Source organism: Strix aluco, chromosome 14 (assembly GCF_031877795.1).
Source record: "Strix aluco isolate bStrAlu1 chromosome 14, bStrAlu1.hap1, whole genome shotgun sequence".
NCBI classification, from domain to species: domain Eukaryota; kingdom Metazoa; phylum Chordata; class Aves; order Strigiformes; family Strigidae; genus Strix; species Strix aluco.
This window is the reverse complement of record NC_133944.1, coordinates 1,508,233-1,536,070: the sequence shown is the minus strand read 5'-3', so window position 1 is coordinate 1,536,070 and position 27,838 is coordinate 1,508,233. Positions and strand designations below refer to the sequence as shown.

Genomic DNA, 27,838 nt, shown 5'->3' with positions numbered 1-27,838 from the left:
CCAAACTGTCTCCAGCACCCGGAGCCTTTCTCCTTCCCTCCCTCCCGGGGTTTTGTTGTCCCAACCTGGCCCCTTCCCTCCACCGGCTCCCCAGGTGCCCCCCGAGGCCCTCGTGTCCCCACACCCACCTGCCTCACACGTGGCACGTGGCTTCTGTGGGCACTTCATGCCCCCCGGCTGGGGCCGACCTGTGGCCTGTGGCCACCTCCCCAGGAGCAGGAGCCATAGTCCCTTGGGGGGGTCCCCCAGCAGTGCCCCACACCCTGAACTCACCCTGGGAACCGCATCCTACATCCCATCACGTGCCCCGCACCCACACCCTGGGGGCACCCACACCCTGCACCCAGTCCTGCACCCTGACCCTGCGCCCTGCCAGCCTGGGCGGGCCGTGCCGAGCTGTGCCGAGCTGTGCCGAGCTGTGCTGAGCTGTGCCGTGCTGTGCCGAGCTGTGCCGAGCTGTGTCGTAACAAGCTGTGCTGACCCGTGTCATGCTCTACTGAGCTGTATTGAGCCGAACCGAGCCGTGCCGAGCTGTGCTGTGCCTTACCGAGCCATGCTGAGCTGTATCAAGCCAAACCGAGCCGTGCTGAGCTTTACCGAGCCGTACCGAGCTTTACCGAGCCGAACCGAGCCGTGCTGAGCCTTACCGAGACGTATCAAGCCGTACCGAGCTGTGTCGAGCCGAGCCGAGCCGTTTCAAGCCGTACCGACCCTTACCGAGCTGTGCCAAGCCGTACCGAGCCTCACCGAGCCGTGCCGAGCCGCACCGAGCCGCATCGAGCCGAACCGAGCCGTTTCAAGCCGTACCGAGCCGTGCCAAGCCGTGCCGAGCCTTACCGAGCCGTACCGAGCCGCCCCGCGCCTCACCGCGCCCCTCCTCGCCTCCGCGTCCCCTCCCGGTGTTCCCCGCCCCCGGCGGCGGCGGCGCAGGCGGGGCCGAACGGCGAGGCGGGCGGAGGGGGGGCGGGGTCGGTCCTTACCCGCCGCCAGCCGCACCGCACCGCTCCCCCCCCCTTCCCCTCCCCTCCCCGGGGCCCCGCCCGCCCGGGCGGCGGCGGCGGCGGCGGCGGCGGCGGCGGCGCGCGGGGATGGGGCGATGGCGCGCGCGGGCGGCGGGGCCCCGCCGGAGCTGTCCCTGGAGGAGGTGCTGAAGTGCTACGAGCAGCCGTTGAACGAGGAGCAGGCCTGGGCCCTTTGCTTCCAGAGCTGCCGAGCCGCCGCCGGCCCCCCCGGCCCCCCCGCCGCCTCCCCGCTCCGCACCGCCGACATCCGCCTCCGAGCCGACGGCACCGTCGTTCTTCCCCCGCCGCCACCCGGTAAAGACGATCTTCGGCGACGGGACGGGGCGGGGGGGGGGGTTGGGTGGGTGGAGCTGGCAGCGCGGCAAGGGGGGGGGTGTCGGGATTTACCGGCACCGGGACTGACTTACCGGAACCGGCAGGGGGCGCTGCATCGTGCAGCCGGCCCCGGGACCGGGGAGGGATCTCGGCGGGGGAGTGGGGGAAGAGGGGACGCGACCCTCAGCGGTCCCGGTGGGAGGGAGCGCCCCGGTAGAGAAGGAGCGGCACCGGCAAGGGGGAGGGGGGGAGGCACTGGCGTCGCTGGTACCGGTGAGCGGTGCGGTACCGGCTGCGGGAGGGCGGCACCGGAGAAACTGGGAAGATGGGCGGGAGGGACGGCACCGGCACCGAGAAGGCGGCAGTGGCACCGGCGGGGATGGGGGTGAACCCCCAGGCCCGGCCCTGGCAAGGGGGACCGGCGTCGGCACCGGCACAGCCGGGGCCCCCCGCTGGTACCGCGGCTACCGGCACAGGTGATGGGCCGGTGAGTCGGGGTCCAGGGCCGGTGCAGCACCGGCACCGGCAGGGCCCAGCGGGGTGATCCGGTGAGGCTGGACGCGGGGTGTGGGGGTGTGCAGGGTGCCCGTGGGTGCAGGGTTCAGCAGGCTGGGCCCCACCGTGGGGCTGCAGGACAGACACGGGGACACACAGCACATACACGGGCACACCCGCCGCACACACGTGCACCCTGAGACCCCGCAGGGAGCCCCGTGTGTCACCCCCTGGCCTGGCCCTCGCCCTCCCCCAGCCCCCCGGGAGCGGTGTCCTTGACCTTCGGACTCGCGGCCGTGCCCTCTCTGCGGGCGGCTGGCGCTGCCGGGCAGGGCCCGCGGTGGTTATGGGCTGGAATTAGGCTCGGCCGGCCGCCAGCAGCCATGCGGGGTGGCTCGGCGTGACGAGGAGCACCCCTGCGCCTAATGACAGAGCGCGGCAAACGGCGTCACCCGCCTCGCCCTGCGGGGAGGCCAGCGTGTCGGCGATGGCACCCGGTGCTCGGGGCTGCCGGGTGCTACGGAGGCTTCCCGGGGGCTCACGGCTGGGCAGGGCTGGGAAGGGATGCTGCGGTGTCACTGCCTGTCCTTGCCCACAGCCAGGCAGGGACGCTGTGGTGTCACCGCGTGTCCTCGCTGCCGGTGGCCAGGCAGGGGATGCTGCCGGTGGCAAGGGGACGAGATGGGGAGCAGGGTGCAGGCACCCCACGGGGGGCCGGGGCCCGGGGGGCAGCTCCGTGCCCAGGGCAGGGCCACGCACAGGCACGGCACGTGCCCGCAGCAGCTGGGCATGGCGTGGTCACACCAGCTCTGCCGGTCACACACAGAAATGGCCCCACGCCCTTCCCTGAGCCACCACGGCCACTGTGCCGGAGGCTGGTGCCACCGTGCCGCCTCCTGCTCCCAAGTGCCTCCCGTGCCAGCCTGAGCCATCTCCGCACGGACAAATCCGGGCCCTTCGCCACGATCCCCGAAGCTGGAAGGGCTCTGGGTGCCTCCTAGTGCCGCTGCAGGTGGTGGCACTGGCCTGGCACACGGCTCGGCAGCTCCACCCTGGCACGGGGCCGGATGCGGGCCCGGTGAGCCGGCAGCACCCACCTGAGCCGCTCCAATTCCCCATCCCGTGGGATCGGCGGGAGGGAGCTGATGGGACCGGCCAGCCTCAGCCCCCCAGCCCAGCTCCTGCCATGTTTGCTGAGCCACGGTCAGTGGGAGGGGGGCTCCGGCCAGGCACCAGGTCTGGGGTGGCTGTGACGGCATCGCAGGGGATGTGCTGCCACGTCCTCTTGCAGCCAGGGCAGAGCATCCCCGGGGGTGGCACTGCAGCAGGAGCTGGGGACAGTCTGGGGACATGATGGCGTGCAGCACCTGGGCACATGGCTGACACACGGCCGGCACAGCCAGTACAGCGTCGCGGCCACCACTCGCTGCCGCATCGGTCAGCTAAATGGAAGGGTAATGGCTGGTGCTCCCCTGGGCCGGGGGATCGGCTGCGGCCACTGTCGGGGATACCGAGCTGGGGAGCCCTGAGGCACTGCCCTCCTCCTGCTCCTCACCCTGTGGCCCATCCGGCTGCCAGGAGGGTTTGAGCTGCCCAGGAGCATGTCCTGGGCTCGTGTGTGTGTGTTTGGGGGGGTGTGGGTGCCCGGCTGCGCTGGCTCTGCAGTGGAAAGCAGCATCGTCTGGTGGGCACAACCCATCACCACAGCCCACACTGGGCACCCAGGCTGTGTCCCGTGGGTGATCTGTGGGTCCTGGCTGTACCCCTGCCTGTCCGTGCCCACGCTGCCAGTGCCCGCAGCCCAGAGGGGTGCAGGGGGCATTTCCCTGCTCCCAATTCCATCTAGCCCTGGGGGTGAGGGGGAGGGGGTGACGCTGCCACCCCTGATGTGCCTCCAGGTCTGGCTGTGGGGCTGAGTGGTCGGTGGCTGTTTGGGCTCATTGCCCAGGACCTGCTGTGCTTGGCTGGGCAAGGAAAGCAACGGAGGCTGCGCCACCATCTCGCAGCCAGCACTGCTCGATGCTGGGGCACAACATGCAGGTCCGGTCCCCGTTGTCCCCTGGAGCTGTGTCCTGGGACTAGCTCAGGGTGGGACTGGCTGGGGACGGGGGTCCCAGCTTGGGGGAGGAGCTGCTGGGGACGGGACCCACTCAGGGCAGCCCCACAGCTGGGTCTGGGTGGGTGCAGCATCCCCGGGGCGTGGGACAGGAGGTGACGCCGAGGGGGATGCCCAGTGTGGGGCCGCGGGTGCCAGCAGTGACTCTGTCCTCCTCCCCCCAGAGCTGCCCCCGCTGCTGACGCCCTCTGCCGAAGCCCAGGTACGTGGGGGCCAGACACCCGCCCAGCCCCGCTGCAGCTTCCCGGTGACCTGGCCCATCTGCCATTGCACCCTGGCACAGGGGTGGGCACCGCCGCCCGCCCCCCTCACCCTGCGGTGACGGCGATGGGGTCCTGGGGTGCAGCGGGGGGGGGCAAGACCCCAGCACCAAGGACTTGGGGGATGGGGGGGCAGCTGGTGCCGGCTGTGAGCACCGAGGGGCTCCCCCCGTGGTGTAGCCGGTGCCGGGGGCCGACCAGGGCCCAGCCGGTGCCGTGTCCCCACAGATGGTGCAGTCATTGGGTTTTGCCATCTACCGGGCACTGGACTGGGGGCTGGACGAGAACGAGGAGCGAGAGCTGAGCCCGCGGCTGGAGCAGCTCATCGACCTGATGACCAACAGCGACTCGGAGGACAGCGGCTGTGGCACGGCCGACGAGGGCTACGGGGGGCAGGAGGAAGAGGAGGAGGGGGGCGAGGGGCCGCCACGCGCCGTGCGCACCTTCGGGCAGGCCATGCGGTGCTGTGCCGCCCGCCTGGCCGACCCCGCTGAGGCCCAGGCGCACTACCAGGCCGTCTGCCGGGCACTCTTCGCCGAGACCGTGGAGCTGAAAGCCTTCCTCGCCAAGATCCGTGATGCCAAGGAGGTGAGCATGGCCGGCACCGCTGCCCGCCCGGGGAAACCACCTGCAGGCCCAAAACGCTGCAGCGAGTGTGGTGCTCCCCCCTGCCCGCCCTGAGCTGGTGAGGATGGTCTGTAGCAGGGACAGGGGTACTTTAGGGGTGCACATCAGTGCTGCGGCCCCATGGCATGGCCCTGGCCGGACCCTCGGTGCCGCTGGGTGCCAGGACGGAGTGACGGTGTCTTGTGCCACGGCAGATGTTGCAGAAGCTGAAGGAGGATGAGGAGGCGGAGGAGCGGCCGGCAGCGGAGCTGGGCAGCCTACGCAACACCGACTGGGTACGGTGGCGTGGCCAGGCGTGGGGGCCGTGGCGGGTCCGTGCGGGGGGGTGACACCATGTCTGTCTGTCCCCCTCCCCAGGCCCGGCTGTGGGTGCAGCTGATGCGGGAGCTGCGGCACGGCGTGAAGCTGAAGAAGGTGCAGGAGAAGCAGTTCAACCCCCTGCCCACCGAGTACCAGCTCACCCCCTTCGAGATGCTCATGCAGGACATCCGCGCCCGCAACTACAAACTCCGCAAGGTCATGGTGAGCACAGCCAGGCTGCCCCCGCGCCGGCCCCACGCCCTGGTGCCGCACTTCCCGGCGCTGACGCTGCTCATGGCCCATCTGCCCTCTCCCAGGTGGACGGGGACATCCCTCCTCGGGTGAAGAAGGATGCCCACGAGCTCATCCTCGACTTCATCCGCTCCCGGCCCCCGCTGAAGCAGGTGAGTGCCGGCACCGGGACACCTCCGTGGCATGGCAGTGCCCAGCCTAGGCTTGGGGGGGTCCCATGGGTGCTGTCCCCACCTGGCTGGGCACCCCGAGGGCGGTCAGCCCTGAGATGCGGCCACCACTTGAGGCCCCGTCCATGCGTCCTGCAGGCATCGGAGCGGCGGCTGCGGCCCCTGCCCCAGAAGCAGAGGACGCTCCACGAGAAGATCCTGGAGGAGATCAGGCAGGAGAGGAAGCTTCGGCCTGTGGAGACACCGTACCGTGGCCAGAAAGGTACCAGTATCCCTCCCCGCCATGCTGGTGATGTGCCTGACACTCTGGCGGGTCCCCGTCACACCAGGGCTGATGCCCATTGCCGTCCGCAGCGTACAGCTCCCTGCCCTGCATCCCCCACGCCTGCTCAGGCCGCCTGGCCTCCAGCTCCTGCCTCGAGCTCTCCCGGCCCCCGGCGAGCACGGCGCCAGCGCGCCCGCGGCCCCGCGTCCTGCTCAAGGCACCCACCCTGGCCGAGATGGAGGAGATGAACGTCTCCGAGGCAAGAGAGGGGACCCGGCGGGGCGGGAGGGTGGAGGTCAGGGGGACATGGGAGGTGCTGGGGGGACGAGGGGGTTCCCAGGGTGACGCGGTGCCCATGGCCTTGCAGGAGGAGGACTCCCCGGGCACGGAGGTGCCGCTGAAGCGGGACCGCTCCTTCTCGGAGCAGGACCTTGCGCAGCTCCAGAGCCAACTGGGGGGTGGCCAGGCTGCACCCCAGGAGCCAGAGCCACTGCAGCCCGAGCTCCGGCCCCGCTCAGGTACCTATTGGAGGTCCCCAGCCCCATGCCACCCCCATCCCCAGGATGGTTGTGACGTGCCCTGTGGCAGGGGTGGCACCAGGCTGCGTGGCCTTGCCACGGCCTCCCCGTCCCTCCCCACAGGCTCCGTCCCCGCCAGCTGCCACCCGCTGCCGGACGGCTCAGCACCGCCCCGGGCTGCCCTCGGTGCCGTGGAGGAGAGGCCAGAGGACGGCTCCGGCGCTGCCCCCAGCACCAGCTCCAAGCACCTCTGGCTGGTAAGTGCTGGCAGAGGGGCTGGGGACATCGAGACCGGGGACACTGGGGCTGGGGACAGCATGTGAGCATGACCGGGGGCACACGGCAGCCTGGCACGAGGGCACAAGGTGGCCAGGGGGGTCCCTGTGGCCTCCCCGCTCCCTCTGCATGGGATGTGGGGCCTGAGGCATGCTGTGCCATGTGCCCTGTGCCCATGCCGGGGATGCTCTGCCTGTGCCATGAGGCTCTGCCTGTGCGGAGACACTCTGCCTGTGCCGAGGATGTTCTGCCCGTGCCGGGAGGCTCTGCCCATGCCAGAGACACTCTGCCTGTGCCACAAGGCTCTGCCCATGCCAGGGTGCTCTGCTTGTGCCACGAGGCTCTGCCTGTGCAGAGACACTCTGCCCATGTTGGGGATGTTCTGCCTGTGCCACAAGGCTCTGCCCATGCTGGAGACCCTCTGCCCATGTTGGGGATGTTCTGCCTGTGCTGGGAGGCTCTGCCCATGCCAGGGATGTTCTGCCCATGCCGGGGACGTTCTGCCTGTGCTGGGGACATTCTGCCCCTGCCAGGGATGTTCTGCCCATGCTGGGAGGCTCTGCCTGTGCCACGAGGCTCTGTCCATGCTGGAGACACTCTGCCCATGCCGGGGATGTTCTGCCTGTGCCAGGGATGTTCTGCCCGTGCCAGGAGGCTCTGCCCACAGCACAGGGATGCTCCGGGCCATTCCCTGCACCGCAGCCCCGTGGCAGAGCGGGCTGACGTCCCCCCTCGCCCGCAGGAATTCAGCCACCCCGTGGAGAGCCTGGCCCTCACCGTGGAGGAGATGATCAACGTGCGCAGGGTGCTGGTCAAGGCCGAGATGGAGAAGTTCCTGCAGAGCAAGGAGCTGTACAGCAGCCTGCGGAAGGGGAAGGTGGGAGCTGGGGCCGGAGGGGCCAAGCGCCACCCGCCCGGCCCCCGGCTCTCATCCCCCCTCTGCCCACAGGTCTGCTGCTGCTGCAGGGCCAAATTCCCCCTTTTCTCCTGGCCCGCCGCGTGCCTCTTCTGCAAGCGGTGAGCGCTGCGCCGTGCCACGGGGCTGGGAGAGTGCCCACTGTGGCCCCGCTCACCGGCCTCTCTCTGTCCCCAGGTCTGTCTGCAGCTCCTGCAGCCTGAAGGTAAGAGACCGGCTCCGGCCGGTGCCACTGTGTCCCTGTCCCTGTCCCTGTCCCTGCCCTGACACCCGCACACCCGGCAGATGAAGATGCCTTCCAAGAAGCTGGCTCACATCCCCGTCTACGCGCTGGGCTTCGAGAGCCTCCCGGGCTCGCTGCTGGCCAAAGTCCTGCCGCTGCGGAGGAAAGAGACCTTCCAGTGAGTCCCGCAAGCCCTGAGCCTTCCTCTCCCCAACTCCTCCTCCTCCTCGGGCCGGGGCTGATGGGGTGCCCTGTGCCACAGCTCGCTCCCAGGCACGTGCTGGCGCCGGGTGGAAGAGGAGTTCCCCCACATCTACGCCCAGGGCTCCGTCCTACGCGACATCTGCACCGACTGCGCCGGCTTCGTCACCGACGTCATCTGCTCCAGCCGCCGCAGCGTGGCCGTCCTCAACGCCGCGCCCCGCCGCGCCGCCAAGGCCCGCTCCCTCTACGGCGATTCTTGGCACAAGTGAAAGGCCCGGCGCGGGGGTACCGGCTGCCCCGACAGAAACGCGGCTAGCGGCCACCCGGATGTACATATATACATAGGATGTATACATACAGCCTCTATATTTATATACCTTACGGACCAGGGTGGGGGGTGGGGGGGTGGGGCATGGCCTGGCGGCACAGCGGGGTGCCTGCTGTCCCCTCCTGTCCCCGCCACCGGCTGGCACAGCCCCCAGGGGGACGGATCCCGCCGTGGGGTGCCCGCAGCCGCCAGCCTTTGCCCCCCTCACCCTGGCCCCTCTTCTGTGCCAAGCCCTGGCTGCGCCGGGCGGGCGCTGGCCATGCCGGGGTGCCCAGCGCCGCAGGCTGGCACAGCCGCTCTGTACATCCCCACCCCGCCTAATAAACCCGCTGGGCTGCCCCTGCGGCGTGTGGCTGATCCTGAGTGGGTGTGTGGGGGGGCAGCCGGCGTGGAAGGCGGGGGGGGGGTGAGCGGCCCCCCCGGGTTGGGGCTGGGTGTCCCACTGCCCCCTGCACTCCACCGTGGCCTCCCTGGTCGTGTACATCCCCCCCCACGCCGGGGCCATCCTCGTTGCCCACCCCCGTGGCTGTGCCCCACCCGTGACCCCGCACAGGGCCCGTGGGAAAATCCCGCCCGCCGTTCCCATGCCCCCCAAACTGTCCCCCTGTGTGTCCCCAACCCCGAGCCCCACCCCAGGCAGTCCCCCAGGTCCCACCGTGTCCCCGGGCTGTGCCCCGCCGTGACCCCGCACAGGAGCCGTGGGAAAATGCACGATCCCACGCCTCCCTTCCCGCCCCGAGACATATTTCGCGCGGGGCGCTGCGCGGGGCGCATGCGCAACACCGGAGGCGTGGCAGCGGGGCGCGCAGGCGCGCTGTCAGCCAACGCGCAGGCGCAGTGTGGGAAGGGGCGCGCGGAGCGGTGCGGGCCGCGGGATCCGCGCAGGCGCAGTGCGGCGGGACGGGGCTGCGCAGGCGGGGCGGCCGCGCGCGGCGCAGACGCAGTGGGGCGGGGCGGCGCGCGCAGGCGCAGTAGGGCGCGGGGCTCCATGTCGCGGCGGGCCCTGCGGCGGCTGCGGGGCGAGCAGCGGGGCCAGGAGGAGCCCGGTCTGGGCGAGCTGGGTCTCGACGGTGGTCGGGAGGGGCTGTCACCGCCGGTTGGTGCTGGGAGGGGACACCGCGGGCCGTCCTGCAGCGGCGTCAGCAACCGCTTCGAGCTGGTGAGGGGTGACGGCGCTGGCGGAGGGGTTGGGCCTGCGGGGTGGCGGTGCCCGGGGGGACAGTTACTTGTGGGGGGTGGCTGAGGGCTGACAGTGACTGTGAGGGGGTCACTTGGGGGCAGTGACTGAGGGAGGGGTTAGGAGGTGACTGGAGGGAACAGGGGGGCTGGGTGGTAGTGACCGAGAGGGGTGACAGTGGCCCTGAGCCGGCGGGTGTGCGTGTCACTGAGGTGACAGTTTGTGGGAGGAAGTGGTTTGGGTCAGCGACCGGGGTGGGGCTGAGGAGGGGATTGGGGTGGTGGGTGACTGGGAGGGCCTGAGAGAGATTCAGCGTTGGGGTAGGAAAGGGAGGGAGTTGGGGTGAGATGGGGTGTAGGGAAGGCTTGAGGGGGCAGCAACTGGGGCTGAACTGGGAGGGAATTGGAGGGAGGCCTGGGAGGGGCTGGGGGGTCTGGGCTGGGATGTTGTCAGAGCTGGGCCTGAGAATTGGGCTGGTCAGACATTGGGTGAAGCTGGTTTTAGGAATATTCCTGCCACCTTCCCAACCCTGCAAGATCCCGGTGCTGGAGGTTGGGGGTCAGGCAGGCCCTGATGGCATAGATGGGTCCCTGGGGTGACAGAGCCTGGTCCTTCTTCTCTGGGCACCTTGGCCAGCCCCAGTGGCTCCTTCTCCTTCCCCGAGGCTTGGCTGTTCGAGCGTAGGCAAGGCTGGTTTTAGAGGCTCTTCCCAAGGAAGAGCAGGGTCCAGATAGGGCCGTGCTGTGCGGTGGACGCGTCGTTGTGGCCCTGGAGAAGCCAGTTGGGCAGCTGAGCCCTGCGCTGCTTCTGCGATGTTTTTTCTCTTCCATTTGCAGGTAGAACAGGTTGGATTCCTGGGGAGCTCAGCCCCTCCCGGGGTGCAGGAGAGGGCAGAGCGCAGCCCTGCGCCGGCTTTTCCTGCAGCTTCTCCGTCTCTTTGCACAGATCACCGCTGAGGAGTCGGAGGATGAGCCGCCGCCCAGAGAGGAGCGAGCGAATGCCCGGCTCAGCGAGCGGGATGCAGCAGGAGGGAAGAACGAAGGGGCTGTAACCAAAGAGACTGAAGGTGATGGGCAGAGAGATGGGGAGGAGGCAGAGCAGCCGGACCAAACGGTAACTAAACCGCAGGGATTAGTGATGAAGGCGATCATCACGCGAGCTGTGGCGAGAAGGTGTCTTATCTCCTTGTCTCTGTGTGCACTGAGGAGCTTTGTGGTGACAGACAATATGTTGCTTTTCCCTTGCACCTGGGTTTTGTTGGAGGCTGAGGATGTGAGTCTCGGGGAGAGGGATGTGAGCAGGGAGCTTAAACCCGAGTGGGGCACCAGACCTGGAGGAGTACAAGCAGTTTGGTGCTGAGGGTTTGCACCTAGGATCTGCGGAGATTTTCCAACGCAGAGGGGAGGTTCAGAAGGAAAACCTTGTGCTGTGTCTTCACGACCATGTGAGGAGGAAAGTACCCAGGGTCTCTGAAACAGAGATCTCTTCTCTGCTCCCTTCGCTGCACAGTTAATTGAGCTCTGCACCCTGTGTGGGGCTGGGCTGGTGGGTGGATGCTCAGCGAAGTGTTTGTTTTGGGAATGGTGTGAAGACTCCAAGTAATGGAAACTAAACGCTGTGCTGCTTCTTCCCTGTAGCTTTTTTTTGTCATTTTGTGTTAAGATTCCTTTCTGTGGTCAGCTCAGAAGCATCTCCTTGCGGAAGAGTGTAAGGAAAGGGGCACTTTAATTAACATTAAACATCACAAGTCCAGCCCGTATCTCACTGGAGATGAGGGTCAGGGGGAGCGGAGGGGGATTGGCCCCCTGGTCTCACCCGTTAAGGCTCAGTGTCTGGGGCCTGTGCCCGTGGGTTTTGGGTGATGGGTGGTGTGGCCAGAGGAGCAGAGACCACTGTGTGTGCGTGGGCCAGCTGTGCTGGTGGCCTCAGCCAGCCCAGGGGCTTGGGAACGCTCGGGATGTGCTGTGTGAGCTCAGCTTGGTCGGTCCCCACCTGAGCCGTGGCTCCAGCAGGCCCTGACCCAGCGAATTCGCTGCATAAACGCTGCAGGATGTACCCGCTGCTGCGCTCGGAGCTGTCCAGGTGGGAACGTGGGGGCCCTCGGGGTGTCTCCCCGCTGTTCGATAGAGCCTTGTCGGGGCTGCACGTTCCCCTGGTTTTAAAAGCAGCTCAGGAGCTGGGGGGTGCTTCTGGTAACACTGTTACTCGCTCTATTACCCATGTAAATCCTGGAAATGTGCTTTGTAGCTCTGTATGCCCTGGGGAAGAGCCAGCGAGGACAGCAGCGTGCCTGTCAGGGTAGGGAATGGCACGCAGCCTCGGGAGCTGACCTCACTGCAGCGAGAGGAGCCGGTATCGCGCGGTGCTTTCGGGCAGGTATTCGTTTCTGTGGAAATCGGAGTGACTGATGAAACTGTGCTGCTCACAGAAGAACAGAAATAAAATTTATCGTAGAGGCTGAAGGAGGGCTGAAATGTTTCTTCCGCACCTGGCGTATCTAAACTGTTTCTTGGCTGATTTTGCAGTCTCAGACGTTGATCTGAAAGTCAGCTGAGGTTTAACCCTTACGTTTGCAAACCTTTGGTGCTTTACTCCATTTTCTCCTTGTGTCTTAACTTCCACACGTTGACGAACTCAAAAGGATGAATGTTGGATTTGTTTAAGGACCCTCCTGGCGTGCTGATCCCTGTGGGAAATGCTCTTCTCCCCATGGAGCTTTCATCCCTGTGGTCTGTGGGCGTGCGCTGACAGCTGCTCCCTTTCTCTTTGCAGCCTGTGTTGAGTAACAAGCCGCGAAAGAAAAAAAAGAAAAGGAAAACCAAGAAAACTTCGGCAGGGGAGACTCTGGTACGTCTGCATTTGCTCTGAGAAATCCCTTGGGATTGACAAAGTGGCAACTCTGAGGTGGTTGCAGGAAAGATTTTGAGGCGAGAATGCTCCTTTTTGCCTTGTACTCATTTAAAATTACGAAATGGCAACAGCAGCGTTTGACTGTGGTCCTGGGAGCAGCCAGGACTGGCGCAGCTCTGCTGCAGATGCTCAGGGCTGAAATCCTCGTGGCGGCGTCTTCTTTCATCTCCGCTTCGAGGCTCCGTGCGGGAGCGGGTACCGTGCGAGGGCTTTGCATTTCCATTCTATTTTCCTTGTCCTACTTAGGTAGCTCTCCCGCTCTGCAGAGCCCTACGGAGATCTCGCCAGCCCTCCCTCACCTTCCCTTTCCCCCATGCCCAGCCACGTGCTGTTGCTGTAGTTCAACCTCTGAATGGTGACGGGGTCTCGTCTGCTTGTGCGCTGGCGAAGGTGCTGCCCGGGGGACCTGCTCCATCCCCTCAGCGCTGAGGGAGCCAGGGGACGGGGGTTCTCTCTGGCTCAGCTCTCTACCCCTAAGGAAGCATGCGTGGAGTCAGAGCTTGGTCCAGTTTCTGCGTTGGTTACGGATAAAACTATAAGAAACGAATGTGTATGTTTGAATATACTTTATGTACCTCAGCTAGGCCAGGAGACTAAGCGGATTGCTTAGAAATTAAGTGGGAACTAATTTTCTGCTGAGGTTTAAAAGTCTTAATGATTCCCTCAGAGGAGATCCTTTGCTAAACATCCTGAGCTGTGGTGTGCTGAACTGCTGAGCAGGTGAGCCGTGACTCCAGTGCGGGTGCCTGGCTGGCCACCGCCTCCTCCCCGGGAATTCAGCTGGGCGAGCTCCGAGCGAGCTCCTGAGGCAGGGAACCCGATCAAAGAGCCTGTTTCCTCTCCCACTCCAAAAATAACGAGCAATAGGGTGACATCTGCCAGCTGCAGGCTCTAGGAAGACTTCAAACCCTGATGCAGGCAGTTTGATTTGCTAGCTGGAGATAGTACCACCTTTGTTCGAGCACTTAAATGCGAAGCACATTATAAACTTGTCATCTATCCGCTCCCCGCGGAGTGGCTATATTTAGCTGGAAAAGGCAAGCTCGCAGGGCTGTTTGGGTGTCATGAATGGAATTCCGTGTTCCACCCACGTACATCATGAGGAGGATGTGAAACGGCCGCCTAAGAAATGCATCACTTGCTATTTGTGGGGAAAAATAGAGGGAAATCAGGATAAAAGCGTTACACAACTGTTGAGTGTGCGCTGCTGGATGTACTCTGGGTTGTTCGGAGATGGGGAAAGCGAGAGCACAGCGTGTTAGAGTTGGGTTAAAATCACCCCGGTGTTTGATACCTCATTACGAGGGACACAGCAGTAAGTTAGCGTTTCCATGGAAAGTAGATGGTGAAGGCTGATTATTTAAATATTTATGATTAAAATCAGCACCCCAGCGTTTAATGATGTTACAGGGATTGCAGTGTAAGTGACGAAGCACAGCGAAGGCTGGGTAGGAAGGGGCAGACCGGAGCTCAGCCAGCCCGCCAGCTCTTGCCCGCGCTAGATATATCAGCTGGAGCGTTTGCACGCACAAGGGTGTGAAAAGCAACAGCCCTGCGATGCCTTGAGCAAGCAGGAAGTGCAGCCAGCCCTTCCGGGGGCCATTGGGCAGGGAAGGTGGGATAAAAGTGCCGAGAGGAGAGGGGAGGCCTCGCTAAGAAAGTCCGAGGGGCTGCAGGGGTATCGCGTGGAGGTTGGGATGAGCTGAAGGACCCGGCGGCAGCTGGGTGTGCTCTCAGCTGGGTGACCTGCGTGCCGCAGTGGCTCACTCTGTCATAACTGCCTTCTCTTTGCCTGTGCCTATCTTAAGGAAGACAACGACCTGGAAGACATCGACAGCCTGCTGGAGAAGATTGAGGACACCAGTGGGCTCTCACAGCAGACCCAGAGCGGAATCATCGCCGACAGCCGGCCTCTGCTCTACGTAGAGCACAGGTAGTGCTGCTTCCTTCCTGATTTTGGCCCTTGGGCGTAACGGGGATATCTGTTTCCCCAAGGAAGGGAGATGGGAGCCCACCAGCGTGATCTGGCTGCAAATTCAGGATTTGCTTGAAAGGGGTTGTGGTAATGGTTGTGCGTGTCCCTGTTTTGAACCGCTGCTCTTAGAGCTGTGTTGGGTTTTGAGCGGTGACTGGTATTTTCCACTGTCAAGCCTGGTTTGAGCGTGCAACTGGGCCAGATTAGCCTCCAGAGGTGCCTTCCAGCCTAAAACACTCTGAGACTCTGCAGGAGAATCTCTGCAGAGCTGCTGAGAGCCCTGGTGCTTAAAGCTTTGTCATCAAATTCTCCTGGCCCGGTGAGCAGCCACGTTCAGACCAGGCACCGTGAGCAGCAGGTCCCAGTGCCACCTGCGCTGTCCTCTGAGGAGGGCCGAGCAGTGCCAGGAGCTAATTTCACCGGGAGAGCAAGTTAGACTTGTGTAACCTTCCCCACACGTCACCATCAACAAAGCAGACTAAGCGCCAGGTGTGTCCAAGAGCTGAAGAATGAATCTGCCTTAGACTCGAGATCTGTAACATCTGGGCCTGTATCCACTGGGAAACCTGTTGGGAATGGGCTGGCTGGTGCGTCCAGCGTGTTCCGGAGCCCTGGGCTGGTGCAGACACTGGCAGCTCTTTCTGTTGGAGAAAACATTTAAGCTGGGACAACTTGCCAGTCCCAGTTTTGAAACCTCCAGTCATGCTGCATTAAAACTGAGTCTAGGCTGGTGGGCAGTCGGTGCTAGCGCAGCCTGTTCAGGGACCCTGCGGCACAGGCAGAATGTTTGCTTGTCTAGAGGTGGCTTTAAACTTCAGTGACTTCTCAGGTCAAGTAGACGCTAATCAGAAACCTTGGAGGGCTGGATAACCTGCAAGCAGGCAAGGGTCGGCTGGATCTCCGCCATCCCGCTCCCTGTCTTCGAGTCCTGCTCGCAGGTCAGCAGGGAGAAACCTGTCTCAAATACACCTCCCTTCTCTGGGCCAAACAGTAAAGAAAACTGTAGGTTTGATACCAGCTCTTTGTATTAAAAAAATGTATTTTAATCCTTGCCGGCCTCTGTGCAGTGCTTAGGGTGCTTGACCCAAGTTGCAGGCTGCTGCTGCTGGACTCGGCAGCAGGTGTCTCGTGTTCTCCAGGTTTCTCCTGAACAGTGGCTGTCCTGGGAGTACCCTGGAGAGGGCAGCAGAAGTATTCCCTGTCTTTGGAGCAGAGCACGAAGGAAGCATGCAGCAGCCCAAACTGGCTTTCAGTGCCTCCTGTTCTGACCATTTTTAGTCTCTTTCTGAGCGTTGTGTCAGATCAGCGGCATGTGTGACAGGTCGGGGGCTTGGCCAGAGACACTTTGAGGAGCAGAGCGCTTGGTGCTGATGGAGAGGACGCAAGTGTGAGACTTCTGGCCGTGTTTAACTGACGGTAGCTTTTCTTTCTTGTTTCAATCTTCTCAGAAACTTGAATCCGGAGAATGAGTTGAAGAGATACTTCGGGGCTCGCGCTGTTCTTGGTGATCAGAGGTTAGTCCAGAATTTAATATTAAACCCTTTCAAAGTCCGTGTCGGTGTGTGTCTGTCCTCCCCTTGGCATGGCTCACTGAGCCCCCAGTGCCACACCTGGGCAGGCAAGTTGGGGTTTAGGGTGTCTTACTAAATGAAAAGACAATATTCTCCTGTCCCATCGCTTGTTGGGACAGGAGAATATTTTTTTTGTGGTATATGTGGGGGGGAGGTAAGACTTCTCCAGGCTTTTACTAACATTTGCTTTTTCTTCTGCTGATTTCCCCTCTCATTTACCACCAAAACACTCTTCTAAAGTCCTTTCGCTTAAATTCATATAGACTTAGATTTTAATTTTTTTTCCTTTCTCCAGCATTTGTCTCTTGTTGCTATTCCAAAGTCTCTGATGTCTTATAGAGGGGACCCTGAATATTTTCGGGGGGGGGGGGGGTCTCATGCACTTGCTTTCAGGGGCACAGGGAAGCTGCTGCTTCTCAGCTGTGAGGTCTCTGTGTCGTTACCCGCTGCACTGTGGTCAGTGTTACCCAGAAAATCCCCCCTTTTGTGAGCTGGTTGAAAAATGTGCATGTACAAAGGGTATAAGCTCAGAGCAGCGATGGTGGAAGCAGAAACCTTCTCTGAGGGAGTCTGTGGAAAAATACTTAGTGCTTGAGGAAGAAGCAGCAGTCTCTTACGGAGGAGAGATGACTTTCTTAGAGTAGCCTTGATTTCTGAATTCCTCCTGCCCCGAACCATTAAATCGGTTGCATTTGTGAGCACGGCTTAAACTAAATCAGTTGACATTTGAAGGCACTGCTGGTAAGAGAGATGAGTCAGAGGGATATGGGACTCTCTTAATTGGACCTGGGAAGCTGTTTGAAGCAAAGAGGAAGCTGAGAACTTGGCAGGAATAAAAACAGGGGAGAGAAGCTATTGAAGTGGAAATGCTGGAGGCACTGGCTGGCCCGGAGAGGAATGGTTCAAGTAAGGCAGAACCTGGGCGAAGGTGTCTTGTGTCTTGAAGGCAAATCTGTTAAAGCTCTGGGCAAAAGCTCCGTGTGGCAGGGCTGCAGCTGGGGAACACGTTGGATATCTCTTCCCCCCCTCCCCCCCCGTATCACCTTTTTCTGGCTGGTTTCAGCCCTCCTCATTCTGTTAGTACAGAAACCTGTGACCTGTCGTGTTTATTTCCTCAGGCCCAGGCAAAGGCAGCGCCAGTACGTCCGCAGCACGTGGCTGACGGCTCCCAAAAACACGTGGCCACGCTACAGCAAAACAGGTGAGGCTTTCGGTGCCGCCTCCCGCCGCGCTGCCGCTAGCCGACGCCGTGCCTGTGCTGGCACGGACGGCTGCTCCCGCCAGCCTGGCTTTCCTAGGGCCTCAGCACGTGGAAACTGGAGCTGCTTTCATCAGCTGCCAGGCCCAGGCTTTTCACTGGCTGATGCAGAAAGGGAGCTGCTTGTTGGAAATACCTCCTCTCCCGACAGGGAGAGCTCTGTCGTGTTGTATCTTGGTGCTTGAACTTTTTTTTTCCCATGTTATTTTAGGCAGCGGGTGGATAATGAGAAATATCCATGGGGAGGGCAAACTGTCTGGCCTTCTTGGGTGGGTTTTGGACATTGACTCGTGAGAGGAGGGAAAGCAGTGAATTCTCTGGGAGTTTCTGGGAACTTATCTGCCTTGGGAGCCAGTGAATGAGCTTCCTGTGTGATAAGAAAGCAGAAAAGCTGCTCTGGCTGCTGCACTGGCGGCGGCGGTACCGCACCTTCAGGTTGACCCAGCGCTGAGGGATCTGGTGGGGTTGAGAACGGTCAGTGTGAGGTTCATGGTTGGACTAGAGGATCTTCAAGGGCTTTTCCAACCCAGATGATTCTGTGATTCTCCCTGCACCCTCTAGGTATCGCCATGCAGCTGGTGGACACCAGGAGGGGAGTGCAGCACTTCACCTTCGAGCACCATCGCGAGTACCAGCAAGTGCAGTTCAAGTTCCTAGACGCTGTCGAGTCCATGGACCCCAACAACATTGTGGTATGTTGTGACAGTGGGTTGCCTGTGCTGTGACCTCCTGCACCCCCTTTCCCTGGCAGGTTGGGGTGGGCTGATGCGTCCCTGTGCTTAGGTTTGGGTTTTTTTGTCTCGTTTTGAGCCGTAGAGCCCTGCACCCCCTCTGCGCGGGGCGAGGCAGCGTTGCTTGCTGAGCTCTGCTCTCACCTCATGAATAAGAGAAGTGGCCACCTTGGTGCAAACGAGGTGTGGTGGCTGGTGGCCGAGCCTTGGTGGCTCTGCCCGAGGGCATGCCAGGTAGCCCCTCTGGAAGAGGAGCCCGCAGGAACTGACCGTTGGGCTGAAAAGGCAGGAATAAAGCTCCCTTGTCTTGGCTCTTCAGCTGGGAAAGGGGAAATATTGTATAAACCCATCTTTAAATGGGAGCCTAAACTAACAGCTGTTGTATTTATAAACTCTTGCATGGATCAAAAATATGTCTTTTCTTGGTATTTCAGCAAAACAGTCTTTGTGTTGAAAGTTTTTCATGCGTGTCCAAGCTCATTAAACTGTATGGTAACATTTATGGTTTGTAGTGATAAGCAACAGTAAAATTGCTCTGCGCCCTACTGAACCATAACTGAGGTATTTTTGCTCTGAAAACCCTGGCCACATGAGCTCAGATCCATGCCCTGGAGAAGTTTCTTAAAGAGGCCATTGTCTACTAAATAAAGTTTACTTCCTTCTGCTTTCCCACCCTCTGCTCGTGGCCACGGCTCTCTCCAGCTCATCAGTCCTGCCTGCTGACTGGACCGAGGGCTTCGCCTTAAACGATGCGAATCATTGCTGCGCAGCAGGGCTGGACCTGAGAGCAGCGTCCTAAGGACGGCTCCGACACGGCCCCGCACAGCTCTGCAGAGCAGGACAGCTTTTCTGTGGCACATTTTAGTCTTTGTGCTCTGTCCCTGTCGAGTGGGTCTGGCTACGTTTGACGATATTCCCACAGCTTTAGTCTTCCACTTTTCTGTTAAGTGTAAAATCTAACAGATGGGTTTGCCGATGCTGGAAGTACCTCAAACCCCCAACCAGTTTATCTGTGATAACCACAGTCTCAGCGCAGCTGGAGCCCAGGTTTGCTTTGCTGCTGTGGTTTCACCATGCAAAATGGTGTGGGTTGGGTTTATTTTTGGCGGGGGGGGGGGGGGGGTGTGTGGTCCTGCTCTGTGAGTGTTTTTTCTGCTCTTGCCAGTGGGTTAAAAGGGCCTTGCTGGTGAAGGCATAAGCATGTGAAGAGCACTTTTCCCCATCACAGCGACCTTAGGTGCTCCATCTCTTCCAAAAATGAGGACTAGAAAGGGATTTCAGAGCGACCAAGGAAGGGGTGAAACATCAGGCAAGTGGCACCAAGGCAAAGGCACTGGGCTGGGGCAGCCTAGAACATAAAGGCTTTGCGCTGTAGGTGGCCACACTGGCCACTGCCCTGCAGGTGTACAACTTCTGGAGCTTTCGAAGCTGTATTTTTTCAGTTTGGGGGAAAACAAATAATCCCCAAACTGCGAGGAGATTTGAAATAGCTTCAGTATTTTCATGTTGAGATGGAGTTTTAGGTACTGGGAAAAAAGTAGCCCATTCATAATATAATTAGTGAATGCAGAGGTTTTCTGGGTGTGGCTGAACTTCTGTGCTGAAGCCTGGAAAAAAACATTTTTAATCCATTACCATTCAGGAGCTGGATCCTGGAATTGTGATAGATGTGTCATAATGTCCTCTCAGTACCCAGAGGAAGCAAAAGCCTGATCAAATGCTCAGAATTATGAAGGGATAGAGATAAAACAAGAATGTAATTATGCCTGCTGCCTGCATTTGGAATATTGTGTGCAGTTCTGGGCCCTCACCTTCCGAAGGATGTGGTGGGGCTGGGAGAGATTCAGAGGCCAGCAGAGATGAGCGAAGGCCTGGCCCGGCCTCAGCGCTGGAAAAGCTGGGTGGGCTGGCAGGGAGCTGCCTGAGGAAAGCTGCGATCCAGGGCTGGGACCCTGCGTGGGGCTGGGAGAGCTCTCCCTGCCCGGCAGGTTGGGATTAAAGGAAGAGCTTTGCGCTCTGTGCTCAGGCCTTGGCTTTCTGCATCGCAGAGCTGGGGTGCTGGAGAGGTACCTGGGTCAGCGAGTGAGCAAATTCATGAGAGGAGATGCTCTGAATGGCATCTTTGAGGGGTGGGGGGTCCCCGAACCCCTAAAGGTTGGCAGCTTAAGTGTGCTGGGAGTCGCCACGAGTGTGCCTGGGAAGGCGGTGACTTGTACCCTCGTGTAATCAAGCTCGTGCTCTCCTGTAGCTGCTGCTTCAGATGAACCCGTACCACGTGGACTCCCTTCTGCAGCTCAGCGACGTGTGCCGGATGCAGGAGGACCAGGAGATGGCCCGTGATCTCATAGGTAAGAGCTGAGGAGCAGATGTCCTGGCCTGAATTAGCGATCAAAGGCTTTTCGTTCCATTTTGGTTTTGTTTCAGCAGAGAAGCAGCAAACCAGAAGGGTTGGTTTGGCTCCGTGTCTGTCTCTGGGGCCATGAGCGCTCGGCCTTTTGTGATCCTGCCCACCAGCGGCTTTTGCTGGAGGCTTTTAGAGCCGGACGTGCTTGTCTGGGGCAAAACTCATCAGCATTCACCTTCCAAATGAATGGAAGGATTATCCGGACGCGGCAGGGTCCCACCTGCGGGGTGTCTTTGCGGGTGGAGGGTCTAATTTAGCAGCAGTGCGATGTTGCGTACCTTGAGAGACTGACCGTGGTCTCTGGTGTCGGATGTGTTTGGGAACCGGGGCATGTGCTCTCCAGCATGATGAGAGAAGCCAGAGGCGAAGCGGGGATGAGATTTTTGGCTTCCCTGTGTGAAGATAGTTGTAGCAGAGGCAGCTGTACCAGCCTCAATCCCAACCCTCCTCCAGAAGAGTTCCTTTTCACAACCGGAACACGCTCTAACGCCCGCAGACGGGATCAGGGCTCGCTTGGCTGCTGCCACCACGTACTCAAAAGTAGCTTTGTGCGTTGTTAGGCTGGAAACTCATTTCACAGCTGCCAGAGCTCTCGATTATCTTCTGGGCCAAACGGATGGCTGTTTTGCGAGCGTGGGGGGTGGCGTGGCCTGACGCTGTCCTCGCTGTCCGCAGAGCGGGCGCTGTACAGCCTGGAGTGCGCTTTCCACCCCGTCTTCAGCCTCACCAGCGGGACCTGCAGGCTGGACTACCGGCGGCCGGAGAACAGGTAGGCAGCACGCCTGCCTGCCCCGCGGCTACCGGAGAGCCCTCACAGCGTGCCCTGGCCTACCTGGGACACAGAGACCCAGATCCATGGCGTTTGCTGCTGCCAGGGGGGGACCTTTAACGTCCCTTTCTGTCGGGACAAGCTCTGCCGCTCGGCAGCTGGTGGCAGTGCCCCTCAGCAAGGCAGCGGGTGGGTGCTGGGCTACCAGCAGCTCTTGCACTGAGGTTTCTTTGCAAACGCTCTCTTTCCTGAGGGATTTCTTACTGGAGCATGAGCTGTTCCTCCCCGTCACATCTCTCTCAGGCAATTAGTACCCCTTAGCCCAAAACGGCACTTATTTTGGTCACAAAAACACTGTCTGCATGTCTTACGGCTGTGCTCGGTCACTCGTGTGCTGCCTTCCCTGCCTTCAGCCCTGGCCCTCGCGCTGCTCCCAGCCCAGCTTTTTACGTAACAACAGCTCTGCAGCTGCGAGGAAAGGTGACTTTATTCTGGGAATTTTCCAGTCAGCTGACCCAAGTCATCTCTCCCAAACTGCTGTACCTGGAGGTTGCTCAGATTTCCAGCACCCGCTTACTGACGGGCTTCGTGCTGTCTGTGACCTGAACGCTGCAATCTGGGTCTCGCCCCGTTGGGGTGTCAGCCCTCCCCGCTGTGCGCATCGTGCCAGGCTCTGTGTCACCGTCCCCGCGCGGGCTGGGACGAGGCAGGATGCAGACTGGGGGGATTTACTTGTTTCTGTTGTCTGTGAGTTGTCAGCCCCGGTCTGCGAAGCAGCCACGGGTTTGCTGTCCCTATGGTTGCGCAAAGAGATTAAAAAAATAAGCGATGGGAACGTGGGGGGTCTGTGGCACCCTGCACTGCACCGGGCTGGGTTCCCTGGACCCCCCGGCTGCACTGTGGTGCTGATGCTCGGGGGGACAAGGAGCTGGGGCTGTCCGGGTGTCCCCATTCCCAAGTGGCACGAGGGTGCTTCTCTCCAAATCTGGCTGCTAAACCCTGTTGCTGTTCCCCACGCAGGGCTTTTTTCCTGGCTCTCTTCAAGCACCTGATGTTCCTGGAGAAGCGAGGCTGTCCCCGGACAGCCCTGGAGTTCTGCAAGTTGATTTTGAGGTAGGTGCCCCCGCTGAGGGCTGCGCCCTGTTCCCCGTGGGGTGGGGCAGAGCGTCCGCACTTCGAGCAACGCACCGCACCTAGCCCAGGCGGGATGGAAACCCCGGAGGTGTTCTGCTGCTCCCAGGCTCAGCGAGGGCTTGTTTACACTCCTTACAGATGCAGCATCATGGGTTAGTTTTGGGCCCATGCTCTTACCTGTGGTGCTGCTTTGGAGAGAGGTGATTGCTGAGAAGGAGGCTTAAACAGATGGCACTGGGGTGGCCCTCGCTCTTGGCTACTGAGCTGTGGGCCTGGCTGGTCCACAGAGCCCGGAGTCTCTGTGGAGCAGATGTACAACAGTGGCTTCATCCTGCTCCTGCACCCAGGGGGTGACGGGGCGACTGTCACCCCTCTGCGGGGACGCAGACCAGGCCGGGCGTTGCACCGTCACCCTGGCCGTGCAGGAGCGATCCCATTCCCGTTCTTTCCGCTTGCTGAGTCATGGAAGCTCTGGGTGCTCCTGGGAAAGTCTTGTTTGACTTAAAAACGAGGACAGCTGCTTCAGCTTTTGTGACACTGATTTTTGTTTCCTCCCCTTGTGCTCACCTCCCTCCGAAGCCTTGATCCAGAGAACGACCCCCTGTGTGTACTGCTGCTGATTGACTTTCTGTCCCTCCGAGCTCGAGAATACACCTTCCTGACCCGCATCTTCCAGGAGTGGGAGGTGAGGTGCCACTGGGCAGCCTGGGGCAGCGAGGGGGGAGCGGGTTCCTGGGCTGGCACACTGTGCCACAGAGCGGGAGGTTTTCCTGTCCAGGTTAGGATACAGCAGCCTTTGAGGGCTGTCTCACAGCCAGGCTGGCATCCCAACAGCGTTGGAATGACACGTAAAAGCTGGGGGGGGATTGTTCTTGTAATCCTGGTACCCTGCAAACAGTTGTACAAACTCAAAATTGCTTACTCGGTTCTGGGGGCACCAAGCCAGCAGCTGGAAAGTAATTTAATCCAGCAAGCAAGAAACCCCACCCTGTGAGCAGCCCGGCCACATCGCGATCGTTCTGCAGAGCATCATTTCTCGGTAAATCTCTCTCTGATCCTGCAGAGTCACCGGAATTTGTCCCAGCTGCCCAATTTTGCCTTCTCGGTGCCGCTGGCCTATTTCTTCCTGAGCCAGCAGGAGGAGCGCTCGGAGCTGGAGATAAGCCAAGCCCGGGAGAGAGCAGCCCGGCTCATCCAGCTCGCGTTGATCATGTTCCCAAGCGGTAAGTCTGTCCCCACCGGTAAGTCCATCCCCGCAGGCTTTGTCACCGTCTTCATCTGTGAGAGCAAAGGCTGGATTCCAGGCCGTCGAGCGCAGAGGCAGCAGTTTGCCCGTGGGTTGCAAACGGCGTTCACCTCTGTCCGTGGGAGATGGGAGCTCTGACTCAGAGAGGGCGAGGCAGCTCAGGCAGGCCGGCGGCGGCAGGTCCTGCCGTACCTACGTCTGGCAGCGGCGGCAGTGGGATTCGCTTTCCCAGCCCGCGCCGTGGCAGGGCCGGCGAAGCCAATTCGGGCCCTGGCAGCCATGAGCCATGTCAGGAGGAGATCGGTGGCTCTTACCCCTCCTGCACACCCTCCGAGCAGCTGATGCCCCCTCATTAGAGATGGTCACGGGCGTGCGAGTTGGGGGAGGATGAGAACTGGAGTCTCGAAGCAGGGAAATGTTTCACCGCAGGGTTGCTCGGGCCAGAGACAGCGCGTCTCTCTTGGCTTTCCCTCCGAGGCACCGCTCTGCTTCAGATGTGCTGCTCTCTCTGGGCACCCATCACTCTTGCTTTCATCCAGTCACTGCTGCTGTCCATGAAAGGAGATATACAGCCCCTCTGGGCCCCGAGGAGGGTGTGTCTTTATAGGCAGGAATAACCAGCTCTCAAACAGAGGTTTAGTTTGTGTTGGCAGAAACCATCTTTTCTGCTGCTTGTCATGGTGACTGAAACAAAACCCTTGTTCAAGTTCAAAGGCCATCCGTGCTAAGTGCAGAAAATGGCACCTTATTTCACTGGGGGGACCAAAAAAAAAAAGTTTGTTTTTCTTTTACTCTGCCTCTCTTTCCATCGTCCCCACGGAGATCAAAACACAGCATAACCCCCAGCAGCATCCTGGCGTGGGCCCTCGCTCAGCGGCCCAGTGGGGTGCTGGCCCCCCGGGACGGGGCTGTCTCCCCGCAGCCCTGACCGGCCGCTCCGTGATGCTCCTCGCCGAGGTTGTTGCCAGCGACCTGTCTGACTTTCTCCTGCAGTGCTCATGCCGCTGTTGGATCGCTGCAGTGTGCAGCCTGACGCCAGGGTCACGTCCCATCCCTTTTTCGGGCTGAATGCTCAGATAAGGTAAGCCCTGGAGATGTTCTCGGAAAAGAGGAGGAATTGATTTTGCTGGTAGTGGGGCTTTGGCTTGCTCAGGCAGCTAATGGAGTTACAGAGCTGCGGAGGAGGGTATTTGGTTTTCCTGCGTAGGCTGTTAGCCACTTTGATAATGGATTTCCATAATGGCCACCAGATAACGCTCATAGACCCACCTCACCTTAATGCGGCGGGTCAGAAGTTCACACCGAAGCTTGTCGGTACACGCAGTGAGAGAGAACAACATGTGTGTGCTCTCAGGGCAGGCTGTCTCCTACCAGTCTGGATTTCCCTGACACGTGGTCCTCCTAAACACACGAATGCTCTCCCCCTCGGGTCAAGGCAGCGTTAACTCTCATCTTGTGGCTATGCTTATCCCAAAAATAGACGGAGGCAGAAAAACTGGTGAAGGTAGATGGAAATAGCAAAGCAGGGAGCCTGCGATTCCTCTCTTCGTGTTCTCCTGCTGAAGCACGGTGCAGAGACGAGCCCTTGCCAGCCCGCACAGGGACCTGCAGGCAGGAAGGAGGAGAGTGCCCTGAATAACAAGTGTCTCCCGTAGCCAGCCTCCTGCCCTGAATCAGCTGACGTCCCTCTACGTGGGAAGGACTCACTCCCTCTGGAAGGATCCAGCCGTGATGGCCTGGCTGGAGACCCACGTCCACGAGGTGTTGCGAATGGTGGATGCCCGGGACCCGCTGGTGGAGGACTCTGAGCACAAGTGAGTGTGGTGGATGGAGGGGAGCGGCTCTGCTACCCGCCGTGGGGATGGAGCGAGCCGGGGGGGCTTCGCAGCTGAGAGGAGCTGGGTTCTGGGCTGCCGTGGCACTGGCCGGGAAGGCAGAGGCTCTTCCCTGCATCATAGCATCGCTCGGTGGGGAGCGTGTGCTGCGCTGGCTTCCCCCGGCCTCAGCCTTCGCGTGTGCCCTGGAAACGGCCCAGGAGGGCGGGGGGGTTGTGGCTGCACTGCTCATGGGCAGGGGGTGCTTAGAAACACTTCCCAGCCCTGAGCAGCAGCAGGGAGGCGTTAAGTCTTGTCCTAAACCTGATTTAGTTTGCTCTGCTGACCTGCAGAGGAATGGGGCAGGCAAGGGAGAGCTGCCCGGTGTCCCTGCGCTGTTCTGCTCTTTCATCTGAGAGCAGCAGCTGCCCAAACGACTTTGGCTTTGCCTTAAGCCAGCTCCGTCCGACACAGTGCAGCCCCCCAGCACCGGGGACAAAGCTGCCGCTGCACCTAGAGCAGCAGAAATGAAAGTGTGGCTGTGCTGAGGTGCGTCCGGTGCAATCCCCAGTCCCCCCTCCCCGCTTCAGGAGGAAGATGCGGTACCAGAGCGCGCCCAGGAACATCTACCGACACGTCATCCTCTCGGAGATGAAGGAGGCCACGGCAGCGCTGCCTCTGGTGAGGGGCCCCGACGGGGTGCGTGCGGCGCGATGGCGCTCACCTCCCTGCTGCGGGCACTGGGCGCGTCTCGAACCCTGGCCACCCCCAAAAGAGCATCTGCCTGACCTCAGAGCGTCCTCCTGGACACATGGCTTCCTGCCACAGAACCCCCCGCCACAAAGCGCTGTTCGGCTGCTCCCACCATCCCCCTGCCTCAGTGTTCGCCGCTGCCGGCGATGCAGCCTTCACCCCTTCTTTCTTCTTCCTCCCCCTCCAGGAGGTGACCTCGCAGCCCGTGATGGGGTTCGACCCTTTACCTCCTCTAGACTCCATCATTTCCTACACCAGACCAGAAAGGTACTTTCTCCACCCCTGGTTTCCACGCTGGCACAGCCGGCGCGTTCCCGGCACGCCCTCAGCCCCGGGCCTGGCTGCACGTGGGCGCTCGGAGCCGACGTCTTCCTCCATCTCGGAGGAAGAGCAGCCGGGCTTGTGGTGCTCGCCGACAGGCAGAGCGTACAGGCAGGACTGGTCCTGCCGCTTCTCCGTGGTGGTCACCGTCCACAACAGCGGTTCTTCACAGCCATTAAGGCAAAGGCCACTGCAAAACACTTTAAAAAAAAAAAAGTTTTGACTGTTTAACTGAGGTGGTTTGGGGTAAATACAGGTTTAAGCGCAGCCGTGGTGCAGCCTGTACATGTCTTACGTGCTGACCCAGCCTGGAGCAAACCTGGTAGCGCTTTTGGCGACTGCTTTGCGCAGAGGCTGGCCAGCTGCTGGCTGCCTGGGCTGAGAAATCCCCAGAAATCCCCCGATACCCGGTGTCAGGGCTGCCTGGGGTGGTGCTGTGGTTCTGTCCGGCATCCCCAGCCAGAGGTTGAGTCCCACGACCCCCCCCGAACTATGGTGTGACTTGTATCTTTCAGAACGAACCATCCCTCCAACGAAAGCACTTTATCTCTCTTCTTCCGCTCGCTGTTGCCAAATTTTAACTTGCAGGTAGGTGCAGGCAGCTTTCGCTGTCGGTACACAGAAGTTTCCACCGCACAGTGTTTCTGCAAAGGGAGTGGCTCTTGGCATGTGCGCCGGGGAAACGTCAGGTTGCAGAGCAGCCTGATGCTTTTTGGCAAGCGCCGTTGTCTGTCTCCCTGCCTGCTGCGGACGGGCGGGCAGCTCCCTGCCTGCCCACTCCAGCTCTGCTCTCTTGCAGGGGGACATCAGGCACGACGGGGAGGAGGAGGCTGGAGCAGGGCAGGACCTTAACCAGGGGGTGAACAGGCTGATGGCGGCCATGCGGGACATGCTGGCCAACATCCAGTTTCAGGAGCCCCCCCGAGATGACAATCCCGAAGGCGACGGGGACTGGGACTGAGCCGAGAGTGCACATCTCCCCCCACACACACCACTTTGCCTCCCAACCTTCTGTAACCACCCCCCGACTCATCTCGCGCTCCAATAAAGTCACGCAAACCCCCAGCGCTCGCTGTCGCCGTGGGGTTGGGCTCTGTCTGGGGTTGGGGGGCTGCCGCTGCGGGCGCTTCTCGCGTCTCTCAGTGGGGGGTGAGGACTGTCGGGCTGTGGCAGAGCTCAGCGCAGCTGGTCCTTGTCCCCACATCACCTTCGTCCCCTTCTGCCCTCCTCCACGCACATTTACTGGCCCGTTCCCCGCCTGCTCTCCTGGTCTTGTCTTTCCCAGCTCCCCCGTGTGTGCGGGGAGCGGCTTTTCCTTGTGCTGCATCATGCAGGGAGCGGAAGGGCCCCCCCCACTCTTCATTTGCTGCTGCCCTGTGCCTTGTTTTTCCCCACCGTCACCTTGTAGAGCCAGGAATGAGGTCAGCTGTGCTCAAACCCTCAACTCAGCCTTGCTGCCCGCAAAGCTTTTTTCCCTTTTCTGCTGCG

The 27,838-nt window shown here is 61.0% G+C and overlaps 2 protein-coding genes across 3 annotated transcripts; both read left to right on the top strand.

Moving 5' to 3' along the window:
• The first annotated feature begins 1,069 nt into the window (after positions 1-1,069).
• On the top strand, positions 1,070-8,318 carry SPIRE2 (spire type actin nucleation factor 2). The gene is made up of 15 exons (XM_074839446.1): positions 1,070-1,316; positions 4,113-4,150; positions 4,437-4,796; positions 5,030-5,110; positions 5,193-5,357; positions 5,453-5,539; positions 5,696-5,819; positions 5,912-6,081; positions 6,190-6,340; positions 6,464-6,597; positions 7,359-7,493; positions 7,566-7,633; positions 7,710-7,737; positions 7,818-7,933; positions 8,018-8,318. The coding sequence occupies exons 1-15, from the start codon at positions 1,097-1,099 to the stop codon at positions 8,226-8,228; spliced, it is 2,088 nt and encodes a 695-aa protein (XP_074695547.1). The 5' UTR covers positions 1,070-1,096; the 3' UTR covers positions 8,229-8,318.
• A 951-nt stretch (positions 8,319-9,269) lies between these two features.
• Positions 9,270-27,415, top strand: TCF25 (TCF25 ribosome quality control complex subunit). Of its 2 annotated transcripts, XM_074839333.1 has the most exons (18): positions 9,270-9,446; positions 10,410-10,577; positions 12,237-12,311; positions 14,183-14,307; positions 15,798-15,863; positions 17,039-17,121; positions 17,740-17,870; positions 20,158-20,257; positions 20,989-21,082; positions 22,103-22,195; positions 22,796-22,901; positions 23,280-23,439; positions 24,456-24,543; positions 25,118-25,276; positions 25,867-25,957; positions 26,217-26,296; positions 26,866-26,938; positions 27,150-27,415. In XM_074839333.1, the coding sequence occupies exons 1-18, from the start codon at positions 9,276-9,278 to the stop codon at positions 27,309-27,311; spliced, it is 2,025 nt and encodes a 674-aa protein (XP_074695434.1). In that variant the 5' UTR covers positions 9,270-9,275; the 3' UTR covers positions 27,312-27,415. The 2 variants fall into 2 exon arrangements, with proteins under 2 accessions (XP_074695434.1, XP_074695435.1); XM_074839334.1 differs by lacking the exons at positions 25,867-25,957; positions 26,866-26,938; positions 27,150-27,415 and having other exon boundaries at positions 26,217-26,295.
• The last annotated feature ends 423 nt before the right edge of the window (positions 27,416-27,838 follow it).